General features: G+C 40.7%; 1 protein-coding gene across 1 annotated transcript in view; it reads left to right on the plus strand.

Moving 5' to 3' along the window:
- Positions 1 to 27,160, plus strand: part of GALNTL6 (polypeptide N-acetylgalactosaminyltransferase like 6) — a 1,146,418-nt gene that overhangs the window by 938,735 nt on the left and 180,523 nt on the right. The window contains exons 5-6 of the mRNA XM_065878925.1: positions 12,735 to 12,920; positions 16,568 to 16,751. Of these exons, the coding sequence (XP_065734997.1) occupies positions 12,735 to 12,920; positions 16,568 to 16,751 (370 nt within the window). The remainder of the gene's footprint in view (positions 1 to 12,734; positions 12,921 to 16,567; positions 16,752 to 27,160) is intronic.

Below are 27,160 nucleotides of genomic sequence, written 5' to 3' on the forward strand. Positions count from 1 at the left end.
AAACAGGGCCAAACAAAAGAATTACAGTAGAAAAAAATGCGGCCGGCCTATCAGTAGAGAAGACGGCTGCCCTTTATCATTACTTGTCACACAATGTGACAGACTATAAAACGCCACAATTCGGTCCTCGTTAATTTCTGAGCCAACCTGTGCCTTGGCAGACACTTGGCAGGTTCCAGACATATGATTTATTGCCTCATTTAATCAAGACTGTGTAGGAAACAGTGGTTTTTCCGAATAAATTACAAATGAGGCACCTTTCATCTATTCTTAGGGACTGAGTGATAGATACACATATGTATCTATGTAGGTACATGTGTGTGTACATATATGTATAAAACTCCCAAGATACACCATTTATTTATTTCTTGGTAAGAAATGTAAACAATTTCTATTCCTTCTGCCTGCGAGAGAAAAAGAAATATACGTAATACTGTAGAATATAAATGCAGTCATCTAGTGTTTTTCACTTTTCATTGTTATGGAAACTGAGCAGATTCCAGTACTAATAAATGACCCTGCTCTGGAGGTTGTTGGCCATCTAAAGGCCATGTCATTTCATTTGACTTCCCAGTTTGCAAATATACCTTACATTGTCCTCGGAATATCTTCTAAAATTTGGGGGAGCTCTGGCTCAACAAGGAAGGGGAACCATGTACCCAGCAAATAAGCAAAATGTCCTGGAACTAATATTACCCATTTTAAAATGACTCCTTGGCACACTGATTAAGTTGAAATGAAGTGCAGGTAGTAAATGCTAGGTTGTCGTCTTGCCTAGGGAGAAAAAGCGCTTTCTAGAGTTCAGTGGTAAATAGGCAATTCACTTTGACATAACGAGGGAAAGTGACGTTTACAGCCAGAGGTCACAGAAAGCAAAGATGGAAAAGACCTATTGGATCACTTCCCCTTCCCTGGAGAGGATTGCCACATGAAACTTCATAGTGCTTGGTCCAGTTTAGCTTTCAATTACTCAAGCAAGGGGCTCTCACCACTTCAGACTTTTTCCAGGAACCAGATCTTTACTCATGACCCCCGCCTTCTTGGCTATATCAGAAAAGTAGGCATCTTAGAACTCACCCTGCAGGTGCACACAGAAGTACTTCCTGCTCACAATCAGACCTGTAAGCTTCTGAACCCACTTTCTCTTCTGTCAGTGAATTTCAAATTTATTTCCTTGGTAACAACTCCCTCTGTCCTTTCCTACTCTACGTTCTCAGCCTGTGTTCACATCACATCCCTTTTACCCTGAGTCTTTATCTTAGCCGAGGAATCCCTCTGAAAAAAAAAAAAATTCCTGTTTCAAAGGGTAAAAGAGCATGGGCTCTAGCACAATGCTATGCTTACGCATCCCATGACCATCTTGAATGAATGAACAAAAGGCGTGGATTTAGAGAGAACGGGAGAAGATGAAGTTGTCTAGAGATGCAGATCTAGACAATTCCCTCCCCAAATCCTGCTGAAACGTGGAGCTGATGAGCGAGCAGAAGCTGGAGGAGGGTGCGGGTCAAAGAAGGTTTGCTTTTTAGGAAAGCGGATATTGCAGTGTTTTGGGTTTGCTTTTTAAGAAAAGGGATATTGCAGTGTTTTGGCTTCGAGATGGAATGACTCAGTAGAGGACCAAACACGAAGACACAAGGAAGAGACGGGACCGCTACAGGAGCCATGTTTGTGGGCAGATGAGGAAGGTGGGATCAAGGGCACAAGCGGAGAGGGTGGTCTGATATGAGTGCACAGACAGTTCATTCCCTTCATCGGCAGACAAGGGGGAGGTGCTGACAGTTTGGCCATTTGATGGTGAGAGGTGGCCTCAGTTCTCCTTCAATAAAGAAGAGAATGAATTTTACAGCCATTCAAGTCCCCTTGCCCCCTCCAAGCTCCTTGGCTTCCATAGCCAATGAAGACAGAGTTTCAAGCTTTTCTAATTAGATATTTTATACAGCCTTTCACCTCAACAGCCTCCTACCCTGTGATGCACTGGTTTCAGCTCTTGGGATCTCTCTTAAGGAAAACTGTAGATTCAGAAAGCACTTATTCACAAAATATTCATTCTATATTATATATAATAGTCATAGCTGTAATCATGTAAACAACCTAAATCAACAATAAGGAAAAATTACTCCACATTTGAAATAATATTTCAAGGTAATGACATGGAAAATTTCAACCTTAGTTTTAAAAGAACATGTAGGCTCTAAATAGAAGCATAAAAGGTAAAGGAAAATGTAAGCAATGATTGGCTTTTTTCTCAGCCTTATTGCTATATAATTGACAAGTAAAATTGTAAGATATTTAAAGTGTAAAACATGATTTGATGAACGTACATGTCAACTTAAACACATCATCATCATATGTATATATATTTGGTGAGAACATATAAGTTCTACCTTCTTAGCAATTTCAATCACACAATGCATTGTTACCAATTACGGTCACCATGTTCTACGTTAGATCCTCAGACCGCATTCAGCTTATAACTAAAGTTTCTACCCTTTTACCAACCTCTCCCTATTCCCCGGCCCTGGCAACCACTTTTCTACTGTTTCTATGAAGTTGACTTTTTAAAAAAATTTCACATATAAGTGATACCACCCAGTATTTGTCTTTCTCTGTCCGACTTATTCAATGATTGACTTTTAGTGGTATAATTCTTATTGATTTTTTTCCTCTTCTTTCCACTTTCCTAAACTTTCCAGGTCTTCTATAATAATTATATATATATATATATATATATATATATATATATATTACTATAAATACTTAATTCACTACATTAAATTCCCTATACTTAAAAGATTCCTAATGGATACATTTGGGTTCAAGTTTTTCTTTTCCTCCTGACATGTAATCACTGACATTTATTGAGCACTTAAAATATTTCAGTCTCCCTTTACTGTATGATCTTGGGCAAATTTCTTAAACTTTCTGACCCTCATTTTCCTCATTTGCAAATGAGTATCATTTTCCTCATCTGTAAAATGAGGATGTAATAAATTAGCACATGAATATATCTCAGAAATTATAAGCACTCAATAAATATAGATATTATTATTATTATTTCCACATATTACTTTGTCATATTTTGCTACTTATTCTATTGGTTCTTTTCATTCAAGGACATGAGACACATTTTTGGTCCTCTTTTATATTTTCTTTTTTCAATTTTGAGCCAAGACAATATCTTCTATGGTCCCTCTCCTTTTCACTCTTTAATAGTATTATCAAGAAATGGAGCAATGCCTTGGGAGGACGTACCTTTAGCAAGTCAATTTTCCTCAACAAGAGCAGACAGCTCATTTCCTGCATGTCTCCTCCTATATTGCAGTACAAGAATATTGTGAGGCACTGGGAGTTTCGGTAGCCTTGGGAACAGGACCAATTTCCAGATATTTAATTTAGCTCTCGCCTCATCCAAATTGAAATTGTGACATAGCATTTTTCTCACACTAACTGTTTAGAGGGATTCTTTCCAATTTGTCTTTATTTATTGTGAAGTCAAGCCAAACCCCAGAGGTTTTTATGGTCCTTTTGGCAGTTATTGGGTGACAGTAGTCAATCACTCACACAAATGCTAATTTGAGATTACTGGTCCCTATAACTCTACCCATATAACATTCCCACCCAGTAATTCCAACAGATGCTTCAGAGAAACTAAAGAAAAACAAAATGGCTTGTAGCACGTATGTGTGAAAGACACCAGGTTTGTTTCAACTCCAGAGAAATGCAGAATTGAAAGTACTTTCAAAAGGGCAGAGATTCTGTTTCTCCCATTTGATATCTGTGCTGGTGTATGGCATCTTATAGTTTGTCTTTGTTTTCTGTTCTGCCTGAATTTTATGCTTTTTCACTTGCTGAAGATCAATTTCTCCCTTTCTCAGGCATCCCAGCTTTGGTTTTTTTATAACTTTGAGTTTTCTAAAAATTCCGTAAATGAATTTTCAAATCCTGTGGATCCAAAGGTGATCTCGTGTAGCTTGCTGATTTGATACAAGCAGCATTTGATTTCACTGGGAGGCTGTGATGTCACCCTGTTACTAGCCTTGTTGATGGGCTCATATGACCTTGGAATTGTTTATGCCCAGAGTGTATTTCTTGACTTGATTTTGTCTTAGGAAAACAAGTTACAGAAAAATCCTTATTTTGATGGGAAAAACTCACTTAGCCCCAATTTTTAAGATGGTCGCTAGAAGTCAAACCAACTCACAAAACACTGCTTATTCCAAGGTATGAATGTTGTGAGGGTACAAATAAATCAGCAGTTAGCAGTAGCATTAATGTTGGAATACAAAAACAATCAGCTTAAAATCACTAACCTGGCATCCAGCAAAATATATTAAGAAGTTGTTGAAGTAGTTGGAAAAGTGTGAAATTTATGAATAGGACTTTTACCCTTAAGGGCTTTAGAGAAAAAAAAAGCATAAATATACTGGTCCTTTTGATGTTTTTTTCTTGGCTAAATTTATTTTTTAAAGCCTCTTATGTCTCAAGACAAATTATCTTATAAAATGTGCATTTCTGACAGGCTTACACATTAAAGGAATCACTGAAAGATAAGTAGTGACTTCTCTGGGAAGAATGAGAAGATAGATATATTGGTAAATATGAGGAGATTAACTAAGATAATTAAGTACAAAGTATAGAACTGATAGTTCAGGCTGAGAGAGGGCAGGGCTCTGGGGGTCCCTGATGGAGCCTGCAGGCCTCATGCCTGAGGCTGGAAGAGGCAGGCATAGTGCAGAGAGGAACTGGCATAGATGCCTGTAATCAGATGTTGTTTACTCTAAACCACAAGGAGTGTTTAGACTGGGAACTAGGACGTTTTCAAATAAGGTGTTCTTGATCAGTCTATATTACAGAGAAAAAAAGAAACAGGTGCTGGAGGCTTTTCTTGAACAATTTTAGTCCTGAAACTGGTATCTGTGCTCCTTTCTTAATTTGAGAGCTGGTGTATTCTACATTGGAAGTATTTGTCATTGTCGGTACTCAGATTTTTCTTTCTTTATAGAATATTTGATATTCAGTGAATTAGAAAGAGTCACTGGGGAATTTTCTGGTCATTCTCAAGACTTCAGCTAGGGTTCTCCTCCACATTCAACTAAAACAAGATTTATTTAAATATACCTTTTACCAAAAAGATCACAAGGGCTTTCAAATTGAATAAGTATCCGGTGCATTGCCGGTGGGAATGGAAAATGGTGCAATTGCTCTGGAAGACAGTGTGGTGATTCCTCAAAAAATTGAAAAGAGAATTACCGTATGCTCCAGCAATTCCATTTTGGGTGTATATATCCAAAAGAATTGAAAGCAGGGTCTTGTAAAGATATTTGTACACCTCTATCCGTAGCTGCATTATTCACTATAGCCAGAAGATAGAAACAACCCAAATGCCAATTAACGAACGGATAAAGAAAATGGGATCTACACATACAATGGACTATTATTCATCTTTAAAAAGGAGGAAAACTCTGACACAGGCTACGACATGGGTGAACCTTGCGAACATTACGCTGAGTGAAATAAGCCAATAATAAAAACGACAAATACTGTATAATTCCACTTACATGAGGTCCTAGAGCAGTCACACTCATAGAAACAGAAAGTAGAATGGTGGTTTCCAAGGGCTGGGGAGAGGGGGAAATGGGGCTTATTGAACGGCTATAAGAGTTTTAGTTTGCAAGATCAAACAGTCTGTAGCACAACTGCACAACCATTTTGACTACATAATACTTAACACTACTGACTCAGCTGTATACTAACAATAGTTAAAATGGTAAATTTTATGTTATGTGCATTTCACCACAATTAAAAAAAACACTAAATAGGTGAAAGGAAGAGGTGATCTAGATGAGCTTAGAGATTATTTTCTCCTATGTCAACACTGATAATTCAACTGATACTTATATAGGGTTTTTTATTTAAAAGAGTGCATTATGTGTAATGTTTTTCTAGAATTAAACTATTCTCTAATATTTACAGACTAAAGCCTAACACTATTTTGGCAAAATTCTTAAATATTTACAGGGTCAAATAGTATAACACTGGACCAATGACTTTTCGTAATATTGATGGTAAGACTTCTACATTTCTGCATTTAGACTAAATTATCATGTATGTGGTGCAAATGAAAACTTATAAACTATATGACCTACTCCTTGCAATACACAGGATGTTTAAAATAAAATAAAACTAATGAATTATTAAAAAGTAGAAATGTTTCTACAGAAATGTTTCCACTGTATTAAAATGGATCAATTTGTGGTGAGTTCAAAATACTCAGCAAAAATATTTCAAAGAAAAGACCTCTGAGTTTTTTTTGTGTGTGTGTGTGGTATGCGGGCCTCTCACTGTTCTGACCTCTCCCGTTGCGGAGCACAGGCTCCGGACGCACAGGCTCAGCGGCCATGGCTCACGGGCCCAGCCGCTCCGCGGCATGTGGGATCTTCCCGGACCGGGGCACGAACCCGCGTCCCCTGCATCGGCAGGTGGACTCTCAACCACTGTGCCACCACGGAAGCCCTCTTAAGTGTCTTTTAATCTTTAGGATTCTCTTTCCATTTCTTTTTTTCTTCTTCTTCTTCTAATTTATTTGTTGAAGAAATCAAGCCATTCGCCCTGGAGAAATCTTTATAGTTTAGATTTTGCTGATTATCTCCCAGATGTGCCATTTCACGTATTCATCAATCCTTTACTTCCTATAAGTTGGTAGTTAGATCTATAGGCATGACCGAATTCAGATTCAGCACTTTGCTAAGAATGCTTCATAGGCAGTGATGTGTTCCCTCATCAGGAAGCACAGAACAGGTGATCTGGCTCCTTTTGTGATGTTAGCTTGATCCATTAGCTCATTAGGGGTTGTAAAGGGTGACATTCTATCTCTTCTTTTTTTTATATTAGCTGGAATATATGTTGTCTATTTATTTAAGTTTAGTATCCCAGCTATTTCCCAAATGACTCAAGATGCTTTGTACATTTAAAGAATAGAAAATAAGACATTTGGAAACAGAACTCAGTTGAAATCATAATAGAAGCAATTAGATACAGTTCCAGCAATTCTAATACTTTCTTGGTTGAATTTTTTGTGCTCTAGAGATAACATGAAATGCTTATATTTGAATGCTATGCAAAGGGACATACTTAGTGTGGTCAACCAGGACGTAAAGAGATTGACAGCTTTCTGGAGTTAACTAGAGACATACATTTCTCCTGTATAAAGAATATAAAAAATGTCTCTACACTGCTAAGTAGACAGTTATCCTTAACACTGCCACTTGGGATTAAAATATACACACGGCCTGTGTCAAGTAAATTGAGAAGTGGAAGAATATCTTACAGCCTCTAATTGTGAAGTACTTCTTGTCACTGTGATAAGACCTCAGATTAGCCAGAATACTTAAGAGTATGTTCTTGTTGTAAAAGGATGAACCAGGAAGGTTTAAGGTATGTATATTTCTGTGTGTTTATAACACATTTCATTTCATCATCAGGTATCACCCACAATAACAACATATATTCTATAGGCTCTTAAGGCCATATTCTGCTACATTCTTTCTACCAACACCAGCGTATAAACATCAAAGAAATTTCAGCTCTGTAATATGTATTTAGATATAGAAACTCGTATCTCCAGATCAGTAGGGTCTCCTGCCCCTCTTGCTCTGTCCTTGAGATTAAATTAGGGGATTCAAAGGAGATAGAAGGAACTTGGCAACAATTCCAGGCACTGAGCCCAGGGCAGCTGTTTGTCCAGCCTTTGGTGAGCCCACCGCTCGGGATACCCTGGCCTTGCTCTGTAAAACTGATGGTCACTTAGATTCCCTGTCCCCTTGGGAACACTCTCTCAAAGGTAGACTAGAAAGCTGTCTAAACTCTGCTACTGTATTTTTCTGACATAATAAGCATAACTTATTGAACGGATCTAGGTCTCTGATGAACTTAAAGTGCTTCAAGGTCATGATTTGATATCAGTGACAGTCTTACAGACAGGGAGCTGCAGGAGATTAGACAGAGGCTGTCCTGACCAAAGATAAGACCCTGGCATTTGCCTTTTGACTAAACGTCTGATACATGTCAGCTTTATTTTGTTTTGACTCTTGCTTTCCAAAGTGACACGCAGCCCAAAGAAACACCAAAAGACCAACAATTAGGATGCTTTTTAGGAAAAACGAAATACTTGATAGATAAGATCTATGCCATAAGTAAAACTTAACAAGAGAAATCACAGAATCGTAGAACTGGAAGGAATATTTAAGATCAACCCATCACGTTCCATAGGTGAGGAAAATTGAAGTGACTTAACCAAAGGCATAGGGCCAGTCAGTAATCGGTCTACAACTCATGTCCTTGGCTCCGAACTAAAAATCACTGAAGGTGACTTTTTAGTGCTTAGTTGCTACCCTAATACTAAACGTAGTGTCAGTTTGTAGCGCATAAGTGAAATCTCTAGAAAAAAAGGAAAACTACTTTCAGAAAACTGCTACATTTAATGTTCATGGTAGCAAGACACCAAAATTTCACTTGAGTAAAACTCATCATTTCATTATTACCTCCCAGTGATACAATAAACCTTGGGCAGAAATTGTCATGTTTGAAATTATATTAATTCTTCCAGGTCATCAAGGTACCACTCAGTGGATTTTTTTTTTTGGCGGTACGTGGGCCTCTCACTGCTGTGGCCTTTCCCGTTGCGGAGCACAGGCTCCGGACGCGCAGGCCCAGCGGCCACGGCTCACGGGCCCAGCCGCTCCGCGGCATGTGGGATCTTCCCGGACCGGGGCACGAACCCGTATCCGCTGAATTGGCAGGCGGACTCTCAACCACTGCGCCACCAGGGAAGCCCCACTCAGTGGATTTTAACAGTAATATACCCACCGCTAGTCTAGAGCCACCAACTAAAAAAAAAAGTTAATGGTTCTATGGATGTTTCCTAGTCAGTAAAAAAAATGTCTGCTTTAGGACTTCCCTGGTGGCTCAGTGGTTAAGAATCCTCCTGTCAATGCAGGGAACACGGGTTCGAGCCCTGGTCCGGGAAGATCCCACATGCCGCGGAGCAACTAAGCCCGTGCGCCACAACTACTGAGCCTGTGCTCTAGAGACTGCAAGCCACAACTACTGAGCCCACGTGCCACAACTACTGAGCCTGCGCTCTAGAGCCCATGGTCTGCAACAAGAGAAGCCACCGCAATGAGAAGCCCGTGCACCACAACGAAGAGTAGCCCCCGCTCGCCGCACCTAGAGAAAGCCCGCGCAGCAACGAAGACCCAACACAGCCAAAATAAAGACGTAAATAAATAAATATAAATTTATTTAACAAAATGTCTGCTTTATAAAACTACCATACATTCTCGTTATTCTTTAAAATTAGATGAGTTCAAAAGAGATCTTCAAAGATGCTGTACTTGAATTAAAATACAAAATCATTTGAATAATATTTTAGAAATGAATCAAAAAACTGTTCATACAAAAGAAATGCAAACTGTTTTTAAGTTAAAGCCATCTCTACCATCCCCAGGAACTCCCTTGTATGAGAGCCTAATTTGCTAATCAGATGGAAAATACCCGTCTTCATCGTGAGTTATGGTTAATTAGATGTTACAACTGAACTACTAAGAGACAACGGACCCCTCCAAGGGGCAGTCAACTAGAACATTATTCGGAGGCAAAGCAACCTAATTATTACTGCAAAGTTCAAATTAGAGGAGTTGATTTGAACACTTAATGGACTCACTTTGGGGTCAAACCTCTTGAGATTAGTGAATTCATACCGGACAGTCTTTTTAGTACATTAAAATGGGCTTTGATAAAAGAAAAATACACAGAATCAGAAAATGTACAGAGAGGGAAAGGCAACATGTAGAGATGCTCCCACCAAGTTCCAGAGAGTTTCCTATAAACTAGAAAGTGTGGAAGCATAAATCCCAAGTTGGGACAATCCCTCACGGGTGACCGACAACCCCCGCTTCTTGCTTTGGGACATGTGGGAGGAGAATCTCTTCTAGAAAGAAGCACTTTCTCGTACGCAGCTCCAGAGAATTAATCTTCTTCTCCCCCAGAAGTGACTCCTGTAGTCCTTAGGGGTCAGAGAGGAAAGCAGTGAACGCACTCAGATTGTCGAGATGGTACCCACAGTGGTACATTTGACAGAAGAACCGTGAGGTTTAAAGAAAGAGTGAAGAACACTGTTTGGGTGGGTGTAGCAAATGTGCATGATCTATTTTCAGTCCCCTATGACTGTGGGGACACTGTTTCCACAAGACGGTATGTCCTGTGGTCCAAACAACTGATTTACAAATAAACTTAGAGAGTGATTCTTGGTATGTTGGTGACACGGAAGGATTTCAATGACTGAATACATTACAGGAATGAGATTATAAAGTTTTCCTAAACATTGATTACTGTGCGAAGTCCTAATAGAACACAGGCCTTTCACAACTGGTACCCACAGAGCCCTTGCATGGATCACCGATCACTTATCATGCCTTTGATAGCACACCTGGATGGCGGGCCTGTGCTTCATTTCCCTAACAAGACAGTAAGCTCCAGGCTCCCTCAGAGGCGGCACTGGGCTGTACAGCCCTTGGGAATCTTCCTTGGAGCTTGCACACAGTGGAGAGGGGAGGAGAGAGCCAAAGGGAGGGGGCACAGCACACCTGGCTCAAAGCAGAGAGAGACACGGGACAGCCAGCCTCCTAGGTGAGACTCTACCACACAGCCATCAACTCATACCAGCTCGTTCATGGCTAGCCAAAAGTGTTTCGCTTTAAACTGGCAATAAACGGAAGACGATGAATTATTCAAAGCTCACTGAGAAATACAAAAGTCTATATTTTTCATCTTTCAAACTTAGCATTCTAAGGCATTCCTTCAGCTATTTAGAAATGCTGTTTCTAGGACTTCCCTGGTGGTCCAGTGGTTAAGAATCCATCTTGCAAGGCAGGGGACGCCAGTTCGATCCCTGGTCAGGGAACTAAGATCCCACGTGCCACGGGGCAACTAAGCCCACACGCCACAACTACAGAGCCCATGCACTCTGGAGCCTGTGAGCCACAACTAGAAAGAAGCCCACGCACCGCCACGACCCACATGCCACAACGAAAGATCCCACGTGCCGCAACTAAGACCCTATGCAGCCAGCCAATAAACAAATATTTAAAAAAGAAGAAGTAATGCTGTTTCGCTTCCTAAGTACAAGTGATTTGCTGGGATCTCCAATTATTGGCTTAATAAATGTTTACTGAATGAGCACTGTCAGGTCTGTAGTCAAAAGCTTGACCCTCCTCCACCCCCTAAGAGGACAAAAATTCCCCCCGAGTCAGGTTTAGGGGTTTGCAGCACCTACTCACATCCTTCATCATCACAGACTTCCCACCCAGGCCTGGCCTGACTCCAAATCCTGTAAACTTTGCACTCTAGAGTCTGATCTGCAGATCTCTGTTCATTACAGGAAAAACAAAATAGAGGGGGCCATATTTTGATCTAAAATATTCTTGTGGAAGACCCCACCAGCATTCTTTTACAGTAAAAATTAGAATGTGAAATATTCTAATTTCACTTCACCAATAATCAGAAGCAATGAAAACAAGGATAAGGACGTCCCTGGCGGTCCAGTGGCTGGAACTCGGCACTCCCAATGCAGGGGGTGCGGGTTCGGTCCCTGGTCGGGGAACTAAGATCCCACGTGCCGTGTGGCGCACCAAAAAAAAAAAAAAAGGAATAAGGGTAAACCCTTGCATGCAGAGAAACTCCACTGCAGGGTAATTCTGACATCGGTTAAATTGGAGAGCAGGAAAGAGATCATAAATCCTTCCATGAATCCCTATTGTTACAGATCATAGGAGGAGACGATAATAATACTGTCCTTGATTGCAAACATGCAGAGAAAGTTTGAAAGTGAAACCTACAGAACAAACAGCATGCTAAGATTCTGTTTCAATTAATATTAGACTATGCTTCTTAGAAGCTCCAGGAGAGCCCTCCTAATGTTTTACATGCAGGAGACTGAAAGCAGAGATGAGTATATATCCCACAGAAAGAAAGCCACCAAAACACACTTATTTGGCTTGAAAAAAGAACTGAGAGATTAATGCATTTTATCACAGCCAGTAGGAAATGTTTTAGTCTGTAAGTAAGTTATCTGTTTTGATTTTGTTCCCGCTGTTTGTTTTTAATTAGGCAAAGAAACATTTCCAAATTTTTGTTTTCTAATCTTAAAGACCTAAGTCCACAGTGATTATGTAGCATCTCATCTGCCTATCCCTCTTCACATCTAATTTTAACAGCAAATCAGTCACTTTCCACTTCAAATCAGGAGCCATGGGCTGAACTTGCATGCCAGTTTGCTACTGCCTCACGGGGGGGAGAAATCTGTTTGGTTCCTGTTGATTTGAGAGGTATTTTTTTCTTCCCTGTGGTTTTACATGCAGTATTTTCAACACAGAGAACACTAGGCAAAGCCTTGCCAGAAAGGGCCCTCTTGTTGGCAAGAGCCCATATGCTGGAACGTTCACCTGACTTCACCAGCAGGGACCCAGGGCTGATGCCCACCTGGGTGCAGACTGGCGAGGCTGCGGTCTGGTGGCCCCTGGTCCACAGAAACCACAAGGAGGAGTGCCAGCGGGTCAGTGTCCAAAGGGCAGTGTTTGCGTCTTATGGAGCTCTCCACACACAGACGCCCGGGAGTAATTCTGCTACAACTAATGTCCTGTGTTCTTTCTGTACCCGTTCTTCTCCCTCCTTCCCAGAACACCTGAAGGAGAAGTTGGAAGAATACATGGCTCGGTTTTCCAAAGTGAGGATTGTTCGCACCAAGAAAAGGGAAGGGCTGATCCGGACCCGACTCCTGGGAGCGTCCATGGCCAGAGGCGAGGTCCTTACGTTCCTGGACTCCCACTGCGAGGTCAACGTCAACTGGCTTCCCCCGCTCCTCAGTGAGTGACCCTCAGCCCCTGGGGCTTCCGGGGGAGGCGGGGGAGGGTGCCATGCGCTTCTATGTCATCCGCCATCGACAAAGGCTAGAGACCCCTTTTACGAGGTTTACAGTGGGAGCGGTGAATTCTATCTTAACTATTGCTGGGACGTATAGTTAACTAGAAAACCACATTGAAATTGACATTTTAGGTAATACCAACTGCAGTCTAACTTAAGGTTTGAAAAGGTTTGATTTCTTTATCTTAGACATTCACTGAATAAACACTAAAAGGAAAAAGTATTCATTATACTACCTATAAGCACAGTATGATTAAAATACACACACACACACAGAGTTTAGCAAGTATTATAGGACTGTTAAGAGATGAGAAATGTATTCAGCCCCAGAATACAGTTAAAGTAAAAGCACACTGACATTTTCCCAGGATTTATAAGGCCATTCTCTTTTCCACTCCGGCACCGGCTTAGCTCCCTAAATATACGACCCCCCCCCATCATGTTTACACACAATCCCTCAAACACTCAGAGCTGCCGTCCAGGTGGTACGTCTTAAATGATCACTAGAGGACTATCACTTGAACTGCTAGAAACACAAAAGTCCTGAAAACCACTCAAGCTCGAAAACCTGCATGAGGTTCAGTCCAAGCATCAGTATTTTTTTAATTTCACAGTTAAGTCAGAGATCAAGCCCAGTCATAGCGAAGGAATAAACTGTAAGGCTGAGGGAAAAAGTGTGTTTCTAAAAAGTTCTTGGTGCGCACTTATTGAGTTCCTTTCCGATCTTCCACATTTCACTAAATCAACTTTTATTGTAACTATATCCCTGGCCTTGGAGCTAAAGCCAGTTAACAACCTCCTTCACAATAGCTGCCTCAGAAAGAATCATTTTCTATTGAGAACCGTGCAGGATTTCAGATAGAAGCAGCAAAGCTCCATTAGTAAACGATGTGGGGGAAAAAAATCAATTGAAATTGTGTTGCATTTGAAACAGGAAATGACCAGCAACTAAGGCTCCAGGCATCTCAGAGCCACACTCCCCCCCCCCCCCCCCCCCCCCCCCCCCCGCAGACAATCGCCCAGACACCCTAATCAAAAGGGATGTTTCTATGCTCCTAATGGCCAGAGATTCCTCTGAGCTTTTAATTAAAAGTAGCTTGTCCAAGGACATAGCAATTTAGAGTTTCATCAGCAACCATCAGTTTCCCTTAAATGGAATTTGACCTATATGATGCTGAATACTCAAGTCAGCACAAGGCCTAATTTATTTATGATCCAAACAAGCCCTAAATGCCAATTATCAAGGCTCTGACTGTTCATATGCATTTAACAAAAAAAAAAAAAAAATAGGAAAAAAAAGGGAAAAGACAGAGAAGCCCCCCTTTTTCTCATTGAAGCATTTCATTTCCTGTAGGCCTGATGGGTAAGAAATGATTCACGCTCAGGATCACTATCTTTTTTTTATTTTCCTCTATCAGTGTCTTGATACATCCTCCAAAATGGAAAAAAAAAAAAAAAAAAAGGTGGAGCTACACAGTTTCTTGGTTCATTTTTCACCTTGGGATTTTACCTGAATTTCAATTTCCCATTAAGAGTCTGTTTGTTTGATCCCTGGAAATTGAAATGTAGGCACAAGCCTTAGATGAAAAATTAGTCATGCTACTTTCACCCCGAGCTGGTGCTGCTGGATGAGAGCTGAGAGGAAATTTGAAGGGAAAGTTGACAGTTTAACAGACTAATTCTCTTCGGGTCACCTTGAGACTCCTTGTTGGTCAAGGAACTTGTAAATCAACCTGATTCTGAATTTGACTGAAGAAAGTCACTGAAACCTTAATACTCAAATACCTGCAGAGGTGATAGAAGAAATATTTTGGACACAGTAATGATGGTCTCCTCTGTCAAAGACATCTGTGGGGGAATGCCACTTAAGGACTAAAGCCCACTGCAAGGCTTGCCCAGGTGAAAATGATGCCCACTGAGCTCTTGGTGGGATTAACTTAAGGAGTGAATGAATGAAAGAGAGAGAAAGAAAAAGAGAGGGAAGGAAGGAAGGAAGAGAGAGAGAGAGAGAGAGAGAGAGAGAAAGAAAGCAAGAAAGAAGAAAGAAAGAAAGAGAAAGGAAGGAAGGAAGGGAGAGAGAGAAAGAAAGAAGAAAGAAAGAAAATGAGAGAGAGAGAGAAAGAAAGAAAAAGAAAGAAAGAAAGAAAAAGAAAGAAGGAAGGAAGGAAGGAAGGAAAGGGAAAAAAAAGAAAGGGAGAGAGAAAGGTAGATCTGGGGGGAGATCTTCCATAGGATTCTGTGGTTTCCATGCCCTGCCTTATCAGTGTCTTCAGAATAATGATGCTGAAATAGCCAAACCTCATTATTTCTAAATTATGTCTTTTCTTTTTTAAAGATACTTAAATGTATTTTATTCCACACGCCACATCCAAAGGTCTTCCAAAGAACCAGAAAGCAGGTGTTTGCACTTAAAAGTTCTGCCTGTCTGACACTATTAGTTTGTTGTAGTAAATACTGAAGAAATGCACATTGTTGGGAAGACAACACTTCACATGTAGCTGTTCTAGGTCAGCCAAAGTACCTGTACATGCCCTTCCCAGCACTGGCTCTTCAGGTCTCACATAATAACAACTACAAGGGAGGAGCTGGAGGTGCAACTGGAAAATAGGTCTCCTTTCTGCCTCAGAGAAGCACCATGGCCAACTGGAAAGACCCCAGACTTTAGCACAGGACCGTTAAGCAGGGATTGCATCCTAATTCTTGCCGTCAAAAGATGAGCGACCTTGGACAAGTCATTTAACTTCTCTGAGCTCAGTTTCTCATGTGCAGACTAGGAATGATGATAAGAACCACCTCACTGGGTTGCTAGGAGGGTTAGGAACGGCCTGAGTATCCTTAGTGGTTGCTCAAGAATTGAACTGTAGCAGGAATAGTAGCGGTAGTATCAGGCCATCTAACGTATTTTCAGCTATGATGAGAGAAGATAAAAATGTATAGCTTTGATAAACGGAGTCTATATTAAAGAACAGTAGCAAACTAGGACTTGGCAAAATCTGTGGTAAGCCTGAGAGCAAAGAATTCTGTGTATGATCTGCCAGCATTTGGGGGGCGGTGGAGGGACAGCCATCATGGCCATTGTAAGATGAGATGCTAAAAAAAAAACCCATGAAGTTAAATATTTACATTTTGGAACCTCCAGAAAGCAGGCCAGTATTTTCTCAGCAGGCTCTAGCTGTATGCTTGAAGGAACACGAGGACTGTTTATACTCCACGCATGTTGGGTGCGCTGTAAAATGACAGACTGGGGACAGGTCAGAGCAAAACTGGGACAGAGGGAGAGCTAAACGCTCTCCTCCAGGTATCTCTGGGACATCACTTAAACTGTGACAGAGGGAGAGCTAAACGCTCTTCTCCAGGTATCTCTGGGACATCACTTTCTTTGAGGAAGATACCACAACACTAATTGCACCTAATCACTGTCCCATCACGTTAAGCCCAGCACTCAAGCAGAGATTCTGCAAAGTGCTCTGAAGGCGACAGGGAAGCAGACTGCGAGCACGATGCGTTAGGAAGGGCTTCTCCTGGCAGAAAAAATGAGAGATGACCTGGGCAGGCGTGTCATTTCCTATTCCGTGCTTTCATTTTTCAGACCAAATTGCACTCAACCACAAAACCATCGTGTGCCCCATGATCGATGTCATTGACCACAATCACTTTGGGTACGAGGCCCAGGCCGGGGATGCCATGCGCGGCGCCTTTGACTGGGAAATGTACTACAAGAGGATCCCCATCCCTCCAGAGCTGCAGAGGGCGGATCCCAGCGACCCTTTTGAGTGAGTAGCAGCTGAGGGAGGGTCCAAGGGAGAAGGGGCAGATAACTCAGGCGTGTGTCAGCTGGAGACCCATCTCTAATGAAATGGAATAAAACGGGTGGCAAAAGTATGCAAAACACCGGGGAGAGGTCAGACGTACAAGTTGTGTAAAATCACAAGCTGTGCTGAGTACATTCTTGAACTTTCTGAGTGTGAGAGGGTGTGTGCGGTATGCGAATCAGTAAAGGCAGAGTTCACAGCAAATGCACGGAAAAGGGATGCAGTCCCTTTCAGCCACTCTCTTAGAGGTTCTTTCCTCATTTTCAGTTCCCTCTGTTCTTTCTGCTTTTCCCTAAAGGATTATTTAAATTAACTATTTTACCTTTCTTCATTAGGGAATGATATAAAATATGAACCAGTATTTAGGCCTCGGTTCCATGCCCTGCTGGGAATTGCTTCTTTATAAAGGAGGGCCATGTTTCGGATGAGCAGCTGCTCCCAGAACTTAAACTTGGGGAATTCAGTCAAATGACAGACCCAGAGTAGATGATCTTTGATCATATTGCCCCCAGTTTAGTTCTATACAGATATAAGTTTACAGTAATCTATTGATTTCTACAAAGCTAAATTCTTTTTTTCCAACGTGGACAGGAGAACTGTCTATGTCAAGAAAAAGAAAAAAATATGGCTCAGCTTGACAAACTATTAGGACCATTAATGGTTAATGGTGAACTTTTTCCAAAAGTTACCCAGAGATTGCCCAAGGCATGCTATTATCTATTCCTCATACTTCACCCTTTTGATATCCTTAAAACCTTTATAACTTTAAAACTATTATATTTTTTCTTAGTACAAAAAAAAGTCTAGATCAAGGTTTTGCACACTCTCTAAGATTCTATTTAACATGCGTTAAAATCAATACTGTCTTTTTCTAATATTTTTTTATTGATGTATAGTTACTGTACAATATATATAAGTTACAGGTGTACAATACAGTGATTCACAATTTTTAAGGATTATACTTCATTTATAGTTACTATAAAATATTGGCTAGATTCCCTGTGTTGTACAATATATCCTTGTAGCTTATTTTATACCTAATAGTTTATACCTCTTAATCCCCTACCCCTGTATTGCCCCTCCCCCCTTCCCTGTCCCCACTGGTAACCACTAGTTTGTTCTCTATACTTGAGAGTCTGTTTCTTCTTTGTTATAGTCACCAGTTTGTTGTATTTTTTAGGCTCCACATATAAGTGATATCATACAGTATTTGTCATTCTCTGTCTGACTTATTTCACTTAGCATAACATCCTCCAAGTTCATCCATGTTGCTGCAAATGGCAAGCTTTCATTCTTTTATATGGTTGAGTAGTATTCTATTGTATATATATACCATGGATGTATCTTCTTTGTCCATTCATCTATTGATGGACACTTACATTGCTTCCATATCTTGGCTATTATAACTAATGCTGCTGTGAACACTGGGGTGCATGGATCTTTTCAAATTAGTGTTTGGGGTGTTTTTTCGGATATATACGCAGGAGTGGAATTGCCAGGTCATATGGTATTTCTATGTTTAGTTTTTTGAGAGGCCTCCACGCTGTTTTCCACAGTGGCTGCACCAATTTACATTCCCACTGACAGTGCAAGAGGGTTTCCTTTTCTCCACTTCCTTGCCAACATTTGTTATTTGTGGTGTTTTTTGATGATGGCCATTCTGTCAGGTGTGAGGTGATATCTCATTGTGGTTTTGATTTGCATTTCCCTGGTAATTAGTGATATTGAACATCTTTTCATGAGCCTCTTGGCCACCTGCATATCCTCTGTGGAGAAATGTTTATTCAGGTCTTCTGCCCATTTTTTAAATTGGGTTGTTTGCTTTTTTGATGTTGATTTGTATGATTCTCTAACACCATATACAAAAATAAATGGATTAAAGACTTAAATGTAAGACCAGATACTATAAAAGTCCTAGAGGAAAACATAGGCAGAACACCCTTTGATATAAATCACAGTAATATTTCTTTGGATCCATCTCCTAAAGCAAAGAAAATAAAAGCAAAAATAAACAACTGGGACCTAATTAAACTTAAAAGCTTTTGCACAGCAAAGGAAACCATCAACAAAACGAAAAGACAACCTACAGAATGGGAGAAAATATTTGCAAATGATATGACCAATAAGGGGTCAATATCCAAAATATATAAACAGCTCATACAATTCAACATCAAAAAAAATCAATACTGTCTATTCATGAATAACACAGGCTATAAAAGTTTACAGTAGAGAAACTCCCAAGTGCAAAAGTTACTTCAGTGACTCACTTTAAATTACACTAAACATTTGATAAACATCAGGAAAATGTTTCTTCCAATTCTATTCTCTAAGAAGATAAACTCTTGGGAAAGCAAAGGGGATTTCAAAAGACATTAGCCTGATAAAAACGAAGGGAAATCATTTCTTTTGTAATAAGCGCACTCATTAAGTATCCAGAATTTCTGAAAGAGGCCTCTTCAGATGCGTAAATTCCTGGAGAGTTTATTAGAAGAAATAATGAAGCCCATTGTTACTCTTCTGAATACTTCAGCCAAGATTTAAAGGAGATTGAAAACCTCCAGGGAAGTCTTTTAGTAATCCAAGGGAAGGAGTTTCTAGTAAGCGTTTGATGTGGGCCCAGCTGAGAGATGATCTTTAGACATCTCTGAAGGTAACCATCTGAAAGTCTTGGCAAAGGGGCTTAGGGTGGGATTTTTAAAGTCAGGTGGGTGTGGGAGAGGATACAGAAGGACCCTAAACGCGGTGGATCTGTTATTAGATGGCAGCCGATGGCAGAATAGCCATGGTCCTGTAGCTACTATTCAAGTTTGCCATGTTGGAGAGCAAGGATTCATCCATGATAACTTTTCCAATAAGTACTGTAATCGTGACTGGATTATAACGACCTTCTACTTTACTTCCACTGTAACAGTGGGGCCCCTGCTTTCTGAAGATGTGGGATCAAAATGCTACCAAAGGAATTTCAAATGGTGAAAATTCCAGAAATATTCTCGGTCCCTGCACTGACAGTTGAAATTTTTGTCAGGCAGACCCCAGCTATGGCTATCAGAGTATCAGCCACCTTGCTTAACCCCAGAGCTGGCAGAGGTGCTAACTTTCAGAATTAAATTACCTCTTGTTCCTCTCACCTACTTAGGTGGTTGCTATCCTGTCAACAATGGCATTCTGTCCAGTACGACTGCCTTTCTGTTTTAAGTCCCTTTGATTCCTAGGAAGGCAGACACTTTAGCCTTTTGTTAAAAAATGTAGCTTCCAGGGGGTGTCCACTTTGATCTTCGAAACTGCATTTGCCTTCCTGATAAAAGAATGCTTAGTTACCCAAGAGGCTCTGAGCAGTGTGTCAGCATTTCCATTATCTCGGCGGCCACCTGAATGTACGCATAAACAGATGTGCTTTCAGCGAAAACTTGCTTCTCTAGATGTAAAGCTTTAAGATACACAGAACGAACGTGGTCTACGTATACATCTCTCAAGCCTTTCATGTTTTCCACTGGTAGCTATGAGGATTTCCTTGGGGGTGGGGTGGTAGGGGGAGAGTAGGCAGAAAAGTCGGGAAGAAAGGAACTACAGAGTAACATGGAAATGTATTGCAAATTCCAGGACCTTTCTGACAATATATATGCAAAGATTGTCTTTCTGTAGCAAGTTGATCAAATGTCCTGAATGACAAGACCTGAATTCTCCCATTGATTCTACCATTGTTGGAGTTTTCTCCAACTAATGACTCCAGTAGTGTTTTTCAACCTGGAAATCCTGTGAAATTAGAGGGACATGAACAGTATTTAACAATTAAGGAATTGAATTGAAAATTTCAGAGTATTATACGGGTATGTAAGTATAGCTATTGTTTCTCAGCTATTTGATTTCAGTTATAATGCATATATGATCCCAGGTCATGATATAAATGGTGTTTCTTAATATAGGTTACACAGTCAGAAGAGTTCAAAATCTATCAACTTCCTAAACTGGGAATCAAAACCTTCATCAACCTGACTAGGAAGGAAAAGAAAAACTCATAGACAACTTTGACCTCTAAGGAAAAACTTACTTACATGTGCAAAGAGATCTAGTTTTCAGACAAACCACTCCTAGAATATGAGAGACAGTGCAGTATTCACAGTTCAGATTATCTGGAACAGTCACAATTCTGATTAGACTGGATATATTTGGTAAATATTCTTGTCTTTTGAAAAAAAAATGAACTATTCTCCTTTACCGGTAGCTTATAACCATGGCATAATGCTCTTAGAAAATTCTTGGTATTCATAACTTTTAGCAGGTTTCCTTATTCCTGGTTTATTTCTAGTGCAGGGCACTTGGGAATTGAAGTCTTTTCTGTGTGACAAAACATAATATGCTCCTTTAGTCATGATAAGAAAGGGGAAGATATTCCTTTGCTTTCTGACCACTAACTTATTTCTTCAACCTTATCTCGGCATCTGAAAGTTTAGAGAGAACCAGAAAGAATTATCTTATCCAACTTCCCTTTAATGCAAGCACCCCCTAGACAGCATCCAACACAGATGACCAGCCTCCTCCTTTTTTTTTTTAGTGAAGTAGAGTTGATTTGCAGTGTTGTGCTAATTTCTGCTGTACAGCTAAGTGACTCAGTTCTACACATATATACATTCTTTTTTTATATTGTTTTCCATTATGGTTTACCCCAGGAGATTGGATATAGTTCCCTGTGCTATACAGTAGAACCTTGTGGTTTATCCATTCTAAATGTAACAGTTTGAATCTACTAACCCCAAACTCCCAGCCCATCCCTCTCCCACCCACCCACCCACCCATCCCCTCCCCCTTGGCAACCATGAGTCTGTTCTCTATGTCTGCGAGTCTGTTTCTGTTTTGTAGATAGGTTCATTTGCGCCATATTTTAGATTCCACATATAAGTGATGTCCTGTGGTATTTGTCTTCCTCTTTCTGGCTTACTTCACTTAGTATGATCATCTCTAGTTGCATCCATGTTGCACCACCTTCCTCTTGAACTCGTCAGAGAAGTAATATCTGCTACCTCAAAACACTGTCCCTTCCACTAGACTGGTTGACAGGAACATTTTCCAGTGGATTAAGAAAATTCTACCTTCCTCATCCCAAATTGTCCTACTTGAAACACAAGGAATGTCTAAATTCCTCTTCAATGACAGAGCTGTTAAAATCTTTGAAAACAGCTACCATGCCCGGCCCTCTCAAGGCAGAAAAAAGAAACTTGTTTCTTCTCCATGCTAAATATCTCCAGTGCTATCCCCATAATCTCCAGGTCCTCCAGAATCCTTGGAAGTTCATGCTGATTGATGGAAATGCTCGATTTCTGTAAATTCACATGAATGCTGCAGTTTCATCCATACTTCTCCAACTTGTTCACACGGATAATGTGAAATATACCACCCAACGTGTCAGGTACTCAGGCCCTAATATATGAGTCTGTCAACCTTAAAAACAAAGTTAATTTCTGGAGAATTTGCACTGGTTTCTAGAGATCATGCTTCCTTGTGCTAAGTACTCACAGTCAATTCAGCAGTTTATTCAATTTTGCAATTTTGCTGTGTATTTCAGAATCTGCCTCTATTCTGTCTTTCAGCTGTGGAGAGATTACTTTTACTCTGCCCGTCTTCTGCAAATAGATCTCCAACAATTCCCCAAAGGCTTCTAAAACATAGAGTTTTAATCATCATGGATGAAATTCTTGTATACCATCATTAGCCAGGACTGAGATTCTCTATTTTCCACTTTTATATACCATCAATTTCCAAAATTTTAAAAATAAAGGTATCTGCACTTGGGGGTGAAAAAGCCTCATAGGATACAAATGTCCATTTATTCTCTCAGACACCCCTACGTCCACGGACACATCAGTTTGAATTCAGTGCTGTTACCTAGCCTAGAAATATCTCAGGGCAGGGATAGCAATGGCCATGACCCTTTGGCAGGCATCCCAAGGTTGGAACTTCAAATACTGAAGATCTCCTGAGATGTAAGCACCAAATGTAGATTCTTTGGGGCTGGTTCTGCAGTCCAGCACTGTGAAGCTAAGCCCATGTTCAAAGGGATAAGATTCTCCCTGTCCGTTACGGAGAGCTGTATCCCTGTGACATGAAAGTAAGATGCCGGGCTTCCCTGGTGGCGTGGTTGAGAGTCTGCCTGCCAATGCAGGGGACACGGGTTCGGGCCCTGGTCTGGGAAGATCCCACATGCCGCAGAGCAACTAGGCCCGTGAGCCACAACTACTGAGCCTGCGCGTCTGGAGCCTGTGCTCCGCAACGGGAGAGGCCGCGATAGTGAGAGGCCTGCACACCGCGATGAAGAGTGGCCCCCACTTGCCGCAACTAGAGAAAGCCCTCGCACAGAAACGAAGACCCAACACAGCCATAAATAAATAAAAATTTTTTTTAAAAGTACAGGTTTTAATTTAAAAAAAAAAAAAGTAAGATGCCTTCTAAAACGATTTACTGACAGGGTCTTCCTTTATTCTTCCAAGGGACAGAGTGCAGATCCCCGGAAACTTGCTAACTATCTTTCCTATACAGGAGTGTCATAAAGTATGAATGCCGACACAATGTGAAGGGCAGTAACCCTTGGGTAACAAATACAATGTTGTGCTAAATTTTAGAATTGAATCAGAAAAAAGATGTGCCAATAAGCGTAAGTTTATCAAGCTAGAAGAAACCTTAAAGACAATTCCACCTCTCATTTATTTATTTATTAAATTGAAGTATAGCTGCTGTACAGTACTGTGTAATTTACAGGCATACAATATAGTGATTCACAACTTTTAAAGGTTATACTCCAATGACAGTTATCATAAAATACTGACTAGATTCCCTGTGTTGTACAATATATCCTTATAGCTTATTTTATACCTAATAGTGTGTACCTCTTAATCCCTTATCCCCATATTGCCCATCTCCTCTCTCCCCACTGGTAAGCACTAGTTACTCTATATTTGTGGTCTGCTTCTTTTTTGTTATATTCACTAGTTTGTTGTCGTTTTTAGATTCCACATATAGGGGATATCATACAGTATTTGTCTTCCTGTGTCTGACTTATTTCACTTAGCCTAACATCCTCCATGTTCATCCATGTTGCTACAAATGGCAAAATTTTCATCTTTTTCATAGCTGAGTAGTATTCCAGTGTGCATATGTACCACGTCTTCTTTATCCATTCATCTGTTGATGGACACTTAGGTGGCTTCCATGTCTTGGCGACTGTAAATAACGCTGTTATGAACATTGGGGTGCATGTATCTTTTTGAATTAGTGTCTTTGTTTTTTTTCAGATATATACTCAGGAGTGGAATTGCTGGGTCATATGGTAGTTCTATTTTTAGTTTTTGGAGAAATCTCCATACTGTTTTCCACAGTGGCTGCATCAATGTACATTCCCCCCAACAGTGTATGAGGGTTCCCTTTTCTTCACATCCTCACCAACATTTGTAAACTCAAAATGGATTAAAGACCTAAATGTAAGACCGGATATTATAAAACTCCTAGAGGAAAACATAGGCTGAACACCCTTTGATATAAATCGCAACAATATTTCTTTGGATCCATCTCCAAAAGCAAAGGAAATAAAATAAAAAATAAACAAATGGGACCTAATTAAACTTAAAAGCTTTTTGCACAGCAAAGGAAACCATCAACAAAATGAAAAGACAACCTACTGAATGGGGGAAAATATTTGCAATATGACTGATAAGGGATTAATATCCAACATATATAAACAGCTCATACAACTCAATACAAAAACAAACCACCTGATTAAAATATGGGCAGAAGAACTGAATAGACATTTTTCCAAAGAAGACATACAGATGGCCATCAAGCACGTGAAAAGTGTTCAACATCGTTAATCATCATGGAAATGCAAATCCAAACCACAATGAGATATCATCACATACCTGTCAGAATGGCTATCATCAAAAAGAACACCTCTTTTTATAGAAGAAGAAATCTAGACTAGGGTCTATGAGACTTATCCAGTGTCACAACTGATAAATTTCACAGCTACTGCTAGAATCTGGGCTTGCTGACTTCCCATTCTGTGCTGCATTCTTTCATCCACACCACGGTGGTGGGGAGGAAACTTAGAGTTGTTAAATGCCTATTACTATGTGTCAGGTGCTGGGGAGGAAATCTCCATATATTGCGAATTCACTTAATCCTTATCTCAAGTCTATGAAATAAATAATATCATCTGCGTTTTTACAAATAAGGTAATTCAGGCTCAAGAGATAATTTTCTAAAGTTTATGTAAGAAAGTGGAATAAGGACCCAGAGGTAAGGATTCATACTATTCCATGGAAATTTCCACCTCCCTCTCTGCTCAGAGACGAAACATTCTGTAGTGCTTCAGGGATAATCAAACAGAAGAAAACATTTTCAGAGAAAACAGTGACTTCCTCTTCAAACAGCAGTGCATGTAGGTAAATGACCACCACAAAACTGAAAGCATCACTGGCCATCACCAATCCTCTCGCAAGTCTTTTCTCCAGATGTGTTCGACACTGAGTTAAACAAAATGATACCAGGTCCCCTCAACCAGATGGGCTGTGGCTGTACAGGGCTGCACGGTGGAGGGGTCTGAGCAAGGCTGAGAGCTGGCCGGCCCTCTGCTCGGAAGGCCAGGGGCCCACGCTTGGGCTGCCCAGCAGAGAGCTAGAGGGGATCGTTCTCCTTGGTGGGCACTGTGGCTTTGCCTTATTAATGCAGAGCAGAGAACAACAGACTTCAGTCAAGTCACTTGCTGCCCAGAACGAGCAACTAGCTTTAGTCGGCACCTTACTGATTGCACTGCTTGCCGTTCAAAATTGTAACATCCCACTTGGGTAAATTCCCGGTGGGGACTGAGCTGTACCTTAATTTACTTAGAATTTGAAAGTAAAGATACTCATTTTTTCTCTTTTCACATGAGTTTTGACCCAATAGTGCCCAGTCTGAATTTAATCAAGATTAGTAAGGAATAGGCTCCCCACGTGGAAAAGGAGACTGGACGGGTCTCTCCACTTTCACCTCTGAGTTGCACCAGGCATTGTTCACCTTCTCCTTTTTTTTCAGTTGGGTTACCTGTAAACCCTGGAATATCCATTTTGGTAGGTGGGAGAATTTTATTCATATTCTACGTCTCAAGCTAAGTCAATATACCTCATAGATTTTGCTGTGACCTTCAAGCAATTGCTTCCAAACTTTGCCCCCTTTTCCGTCAAAAACCCAAAATGATGCAAACAAGCTACCACAGTATTAGCTGCCTCAGCCTCAATCTTCAAACACATAATTCTCTGTGATTAAGGTTTCGAAACTGTAGTCTCAAACTTTGGAGGGGATTAGGTTAGAAAGCAAGATGGATGGACCCAGAGATGGTCATACTGAGTGAAGTAAGTCAGACAGAGAAAGACAAATATTATAGGATATCACTTCGGTGTGGAATCTAAAAAACTGGTACAAATGAACTTATTTACAAAACAGAAATAGAGTCACAGATGTAGGAAACAAACTTAGGGTTCCCAAAGGGGGAAGCGGGGGAGGGACAAATTGGAATTGATATATACACACTACTCTATATAAAATAGATAACTATTTTATTTATTTATTTATTTTTATATTTATTTTTGGCTGTGTTGGGTCTTTGTTTCTGTGTGAGGGCTTTCTCTAGTTGCGGCAAGTGTGGGCCACTCTTCGTCGTGGTGCGCGGGCCTCTCACTATCACAGCCTCTCCTGTTGCAGAGCACAGGCTCCATACACGCAGGCTCAGTAGTTGTGGCTCACGGGCCTAGTTGCTCCGCGGCATGTGGGATCTTCCCAGACCAGGGCTCAAACCCATGTCCCCTGCATTAGCAGGAGGATTTTCAACCACTGCACCACCAGGGAAGCCCAAAATAGATAACTAATAAGGACCTACTGTATGGCACAGGGAACTCTACTCAGTACTCTGTAATAACCTATATGGGAAAAGAATCAAAAAAGAATAGATACGTGTACGTGTATAACTGAATCACTCTGCTGTACACCTGAAACTAACACAACATTGTAAATCAACTATACTCCATTAAAAAATTTAAAAAAGGGCTTCCCTGGTGGCGCAGTGGTTGAGAGTCCGCCTGCCAATGCAGGGGACATGGGTTCGTGCCCCGGTCCGGCAAGATCCCACATGCCGCGGAGCGGCTGGGCCCGTGAGCCATGGCCGCTGGGACTGCATGTCCGGAGCCTGTGCTCCGCAACGGGAGAGGCCACAACAGTGAGAGGCCCGCGTACCGCAAAAAAGAAAAAAAAAAAATTTTTTAAAAAAGAAAAGAAAATACATTCATCAATTTAGCCTAGCGATGAGTTCCAGGAGAGTGAAATAGGACTCCAGCTCTCCAAAACCTCAT

This window comes from Phocoena phocoena, chromosome 6, assembly GCF_963924675.1.
Source record: "Phocoena phocoena chromosome 6, mPhoPho1.1, whole genome shotgun sequence".
NCBI lineage: Eukaryota > Metazoa > Chordata > Mammalia > Artiodactyla > Phocoenidae > Phocoena > Phocoena phocoena.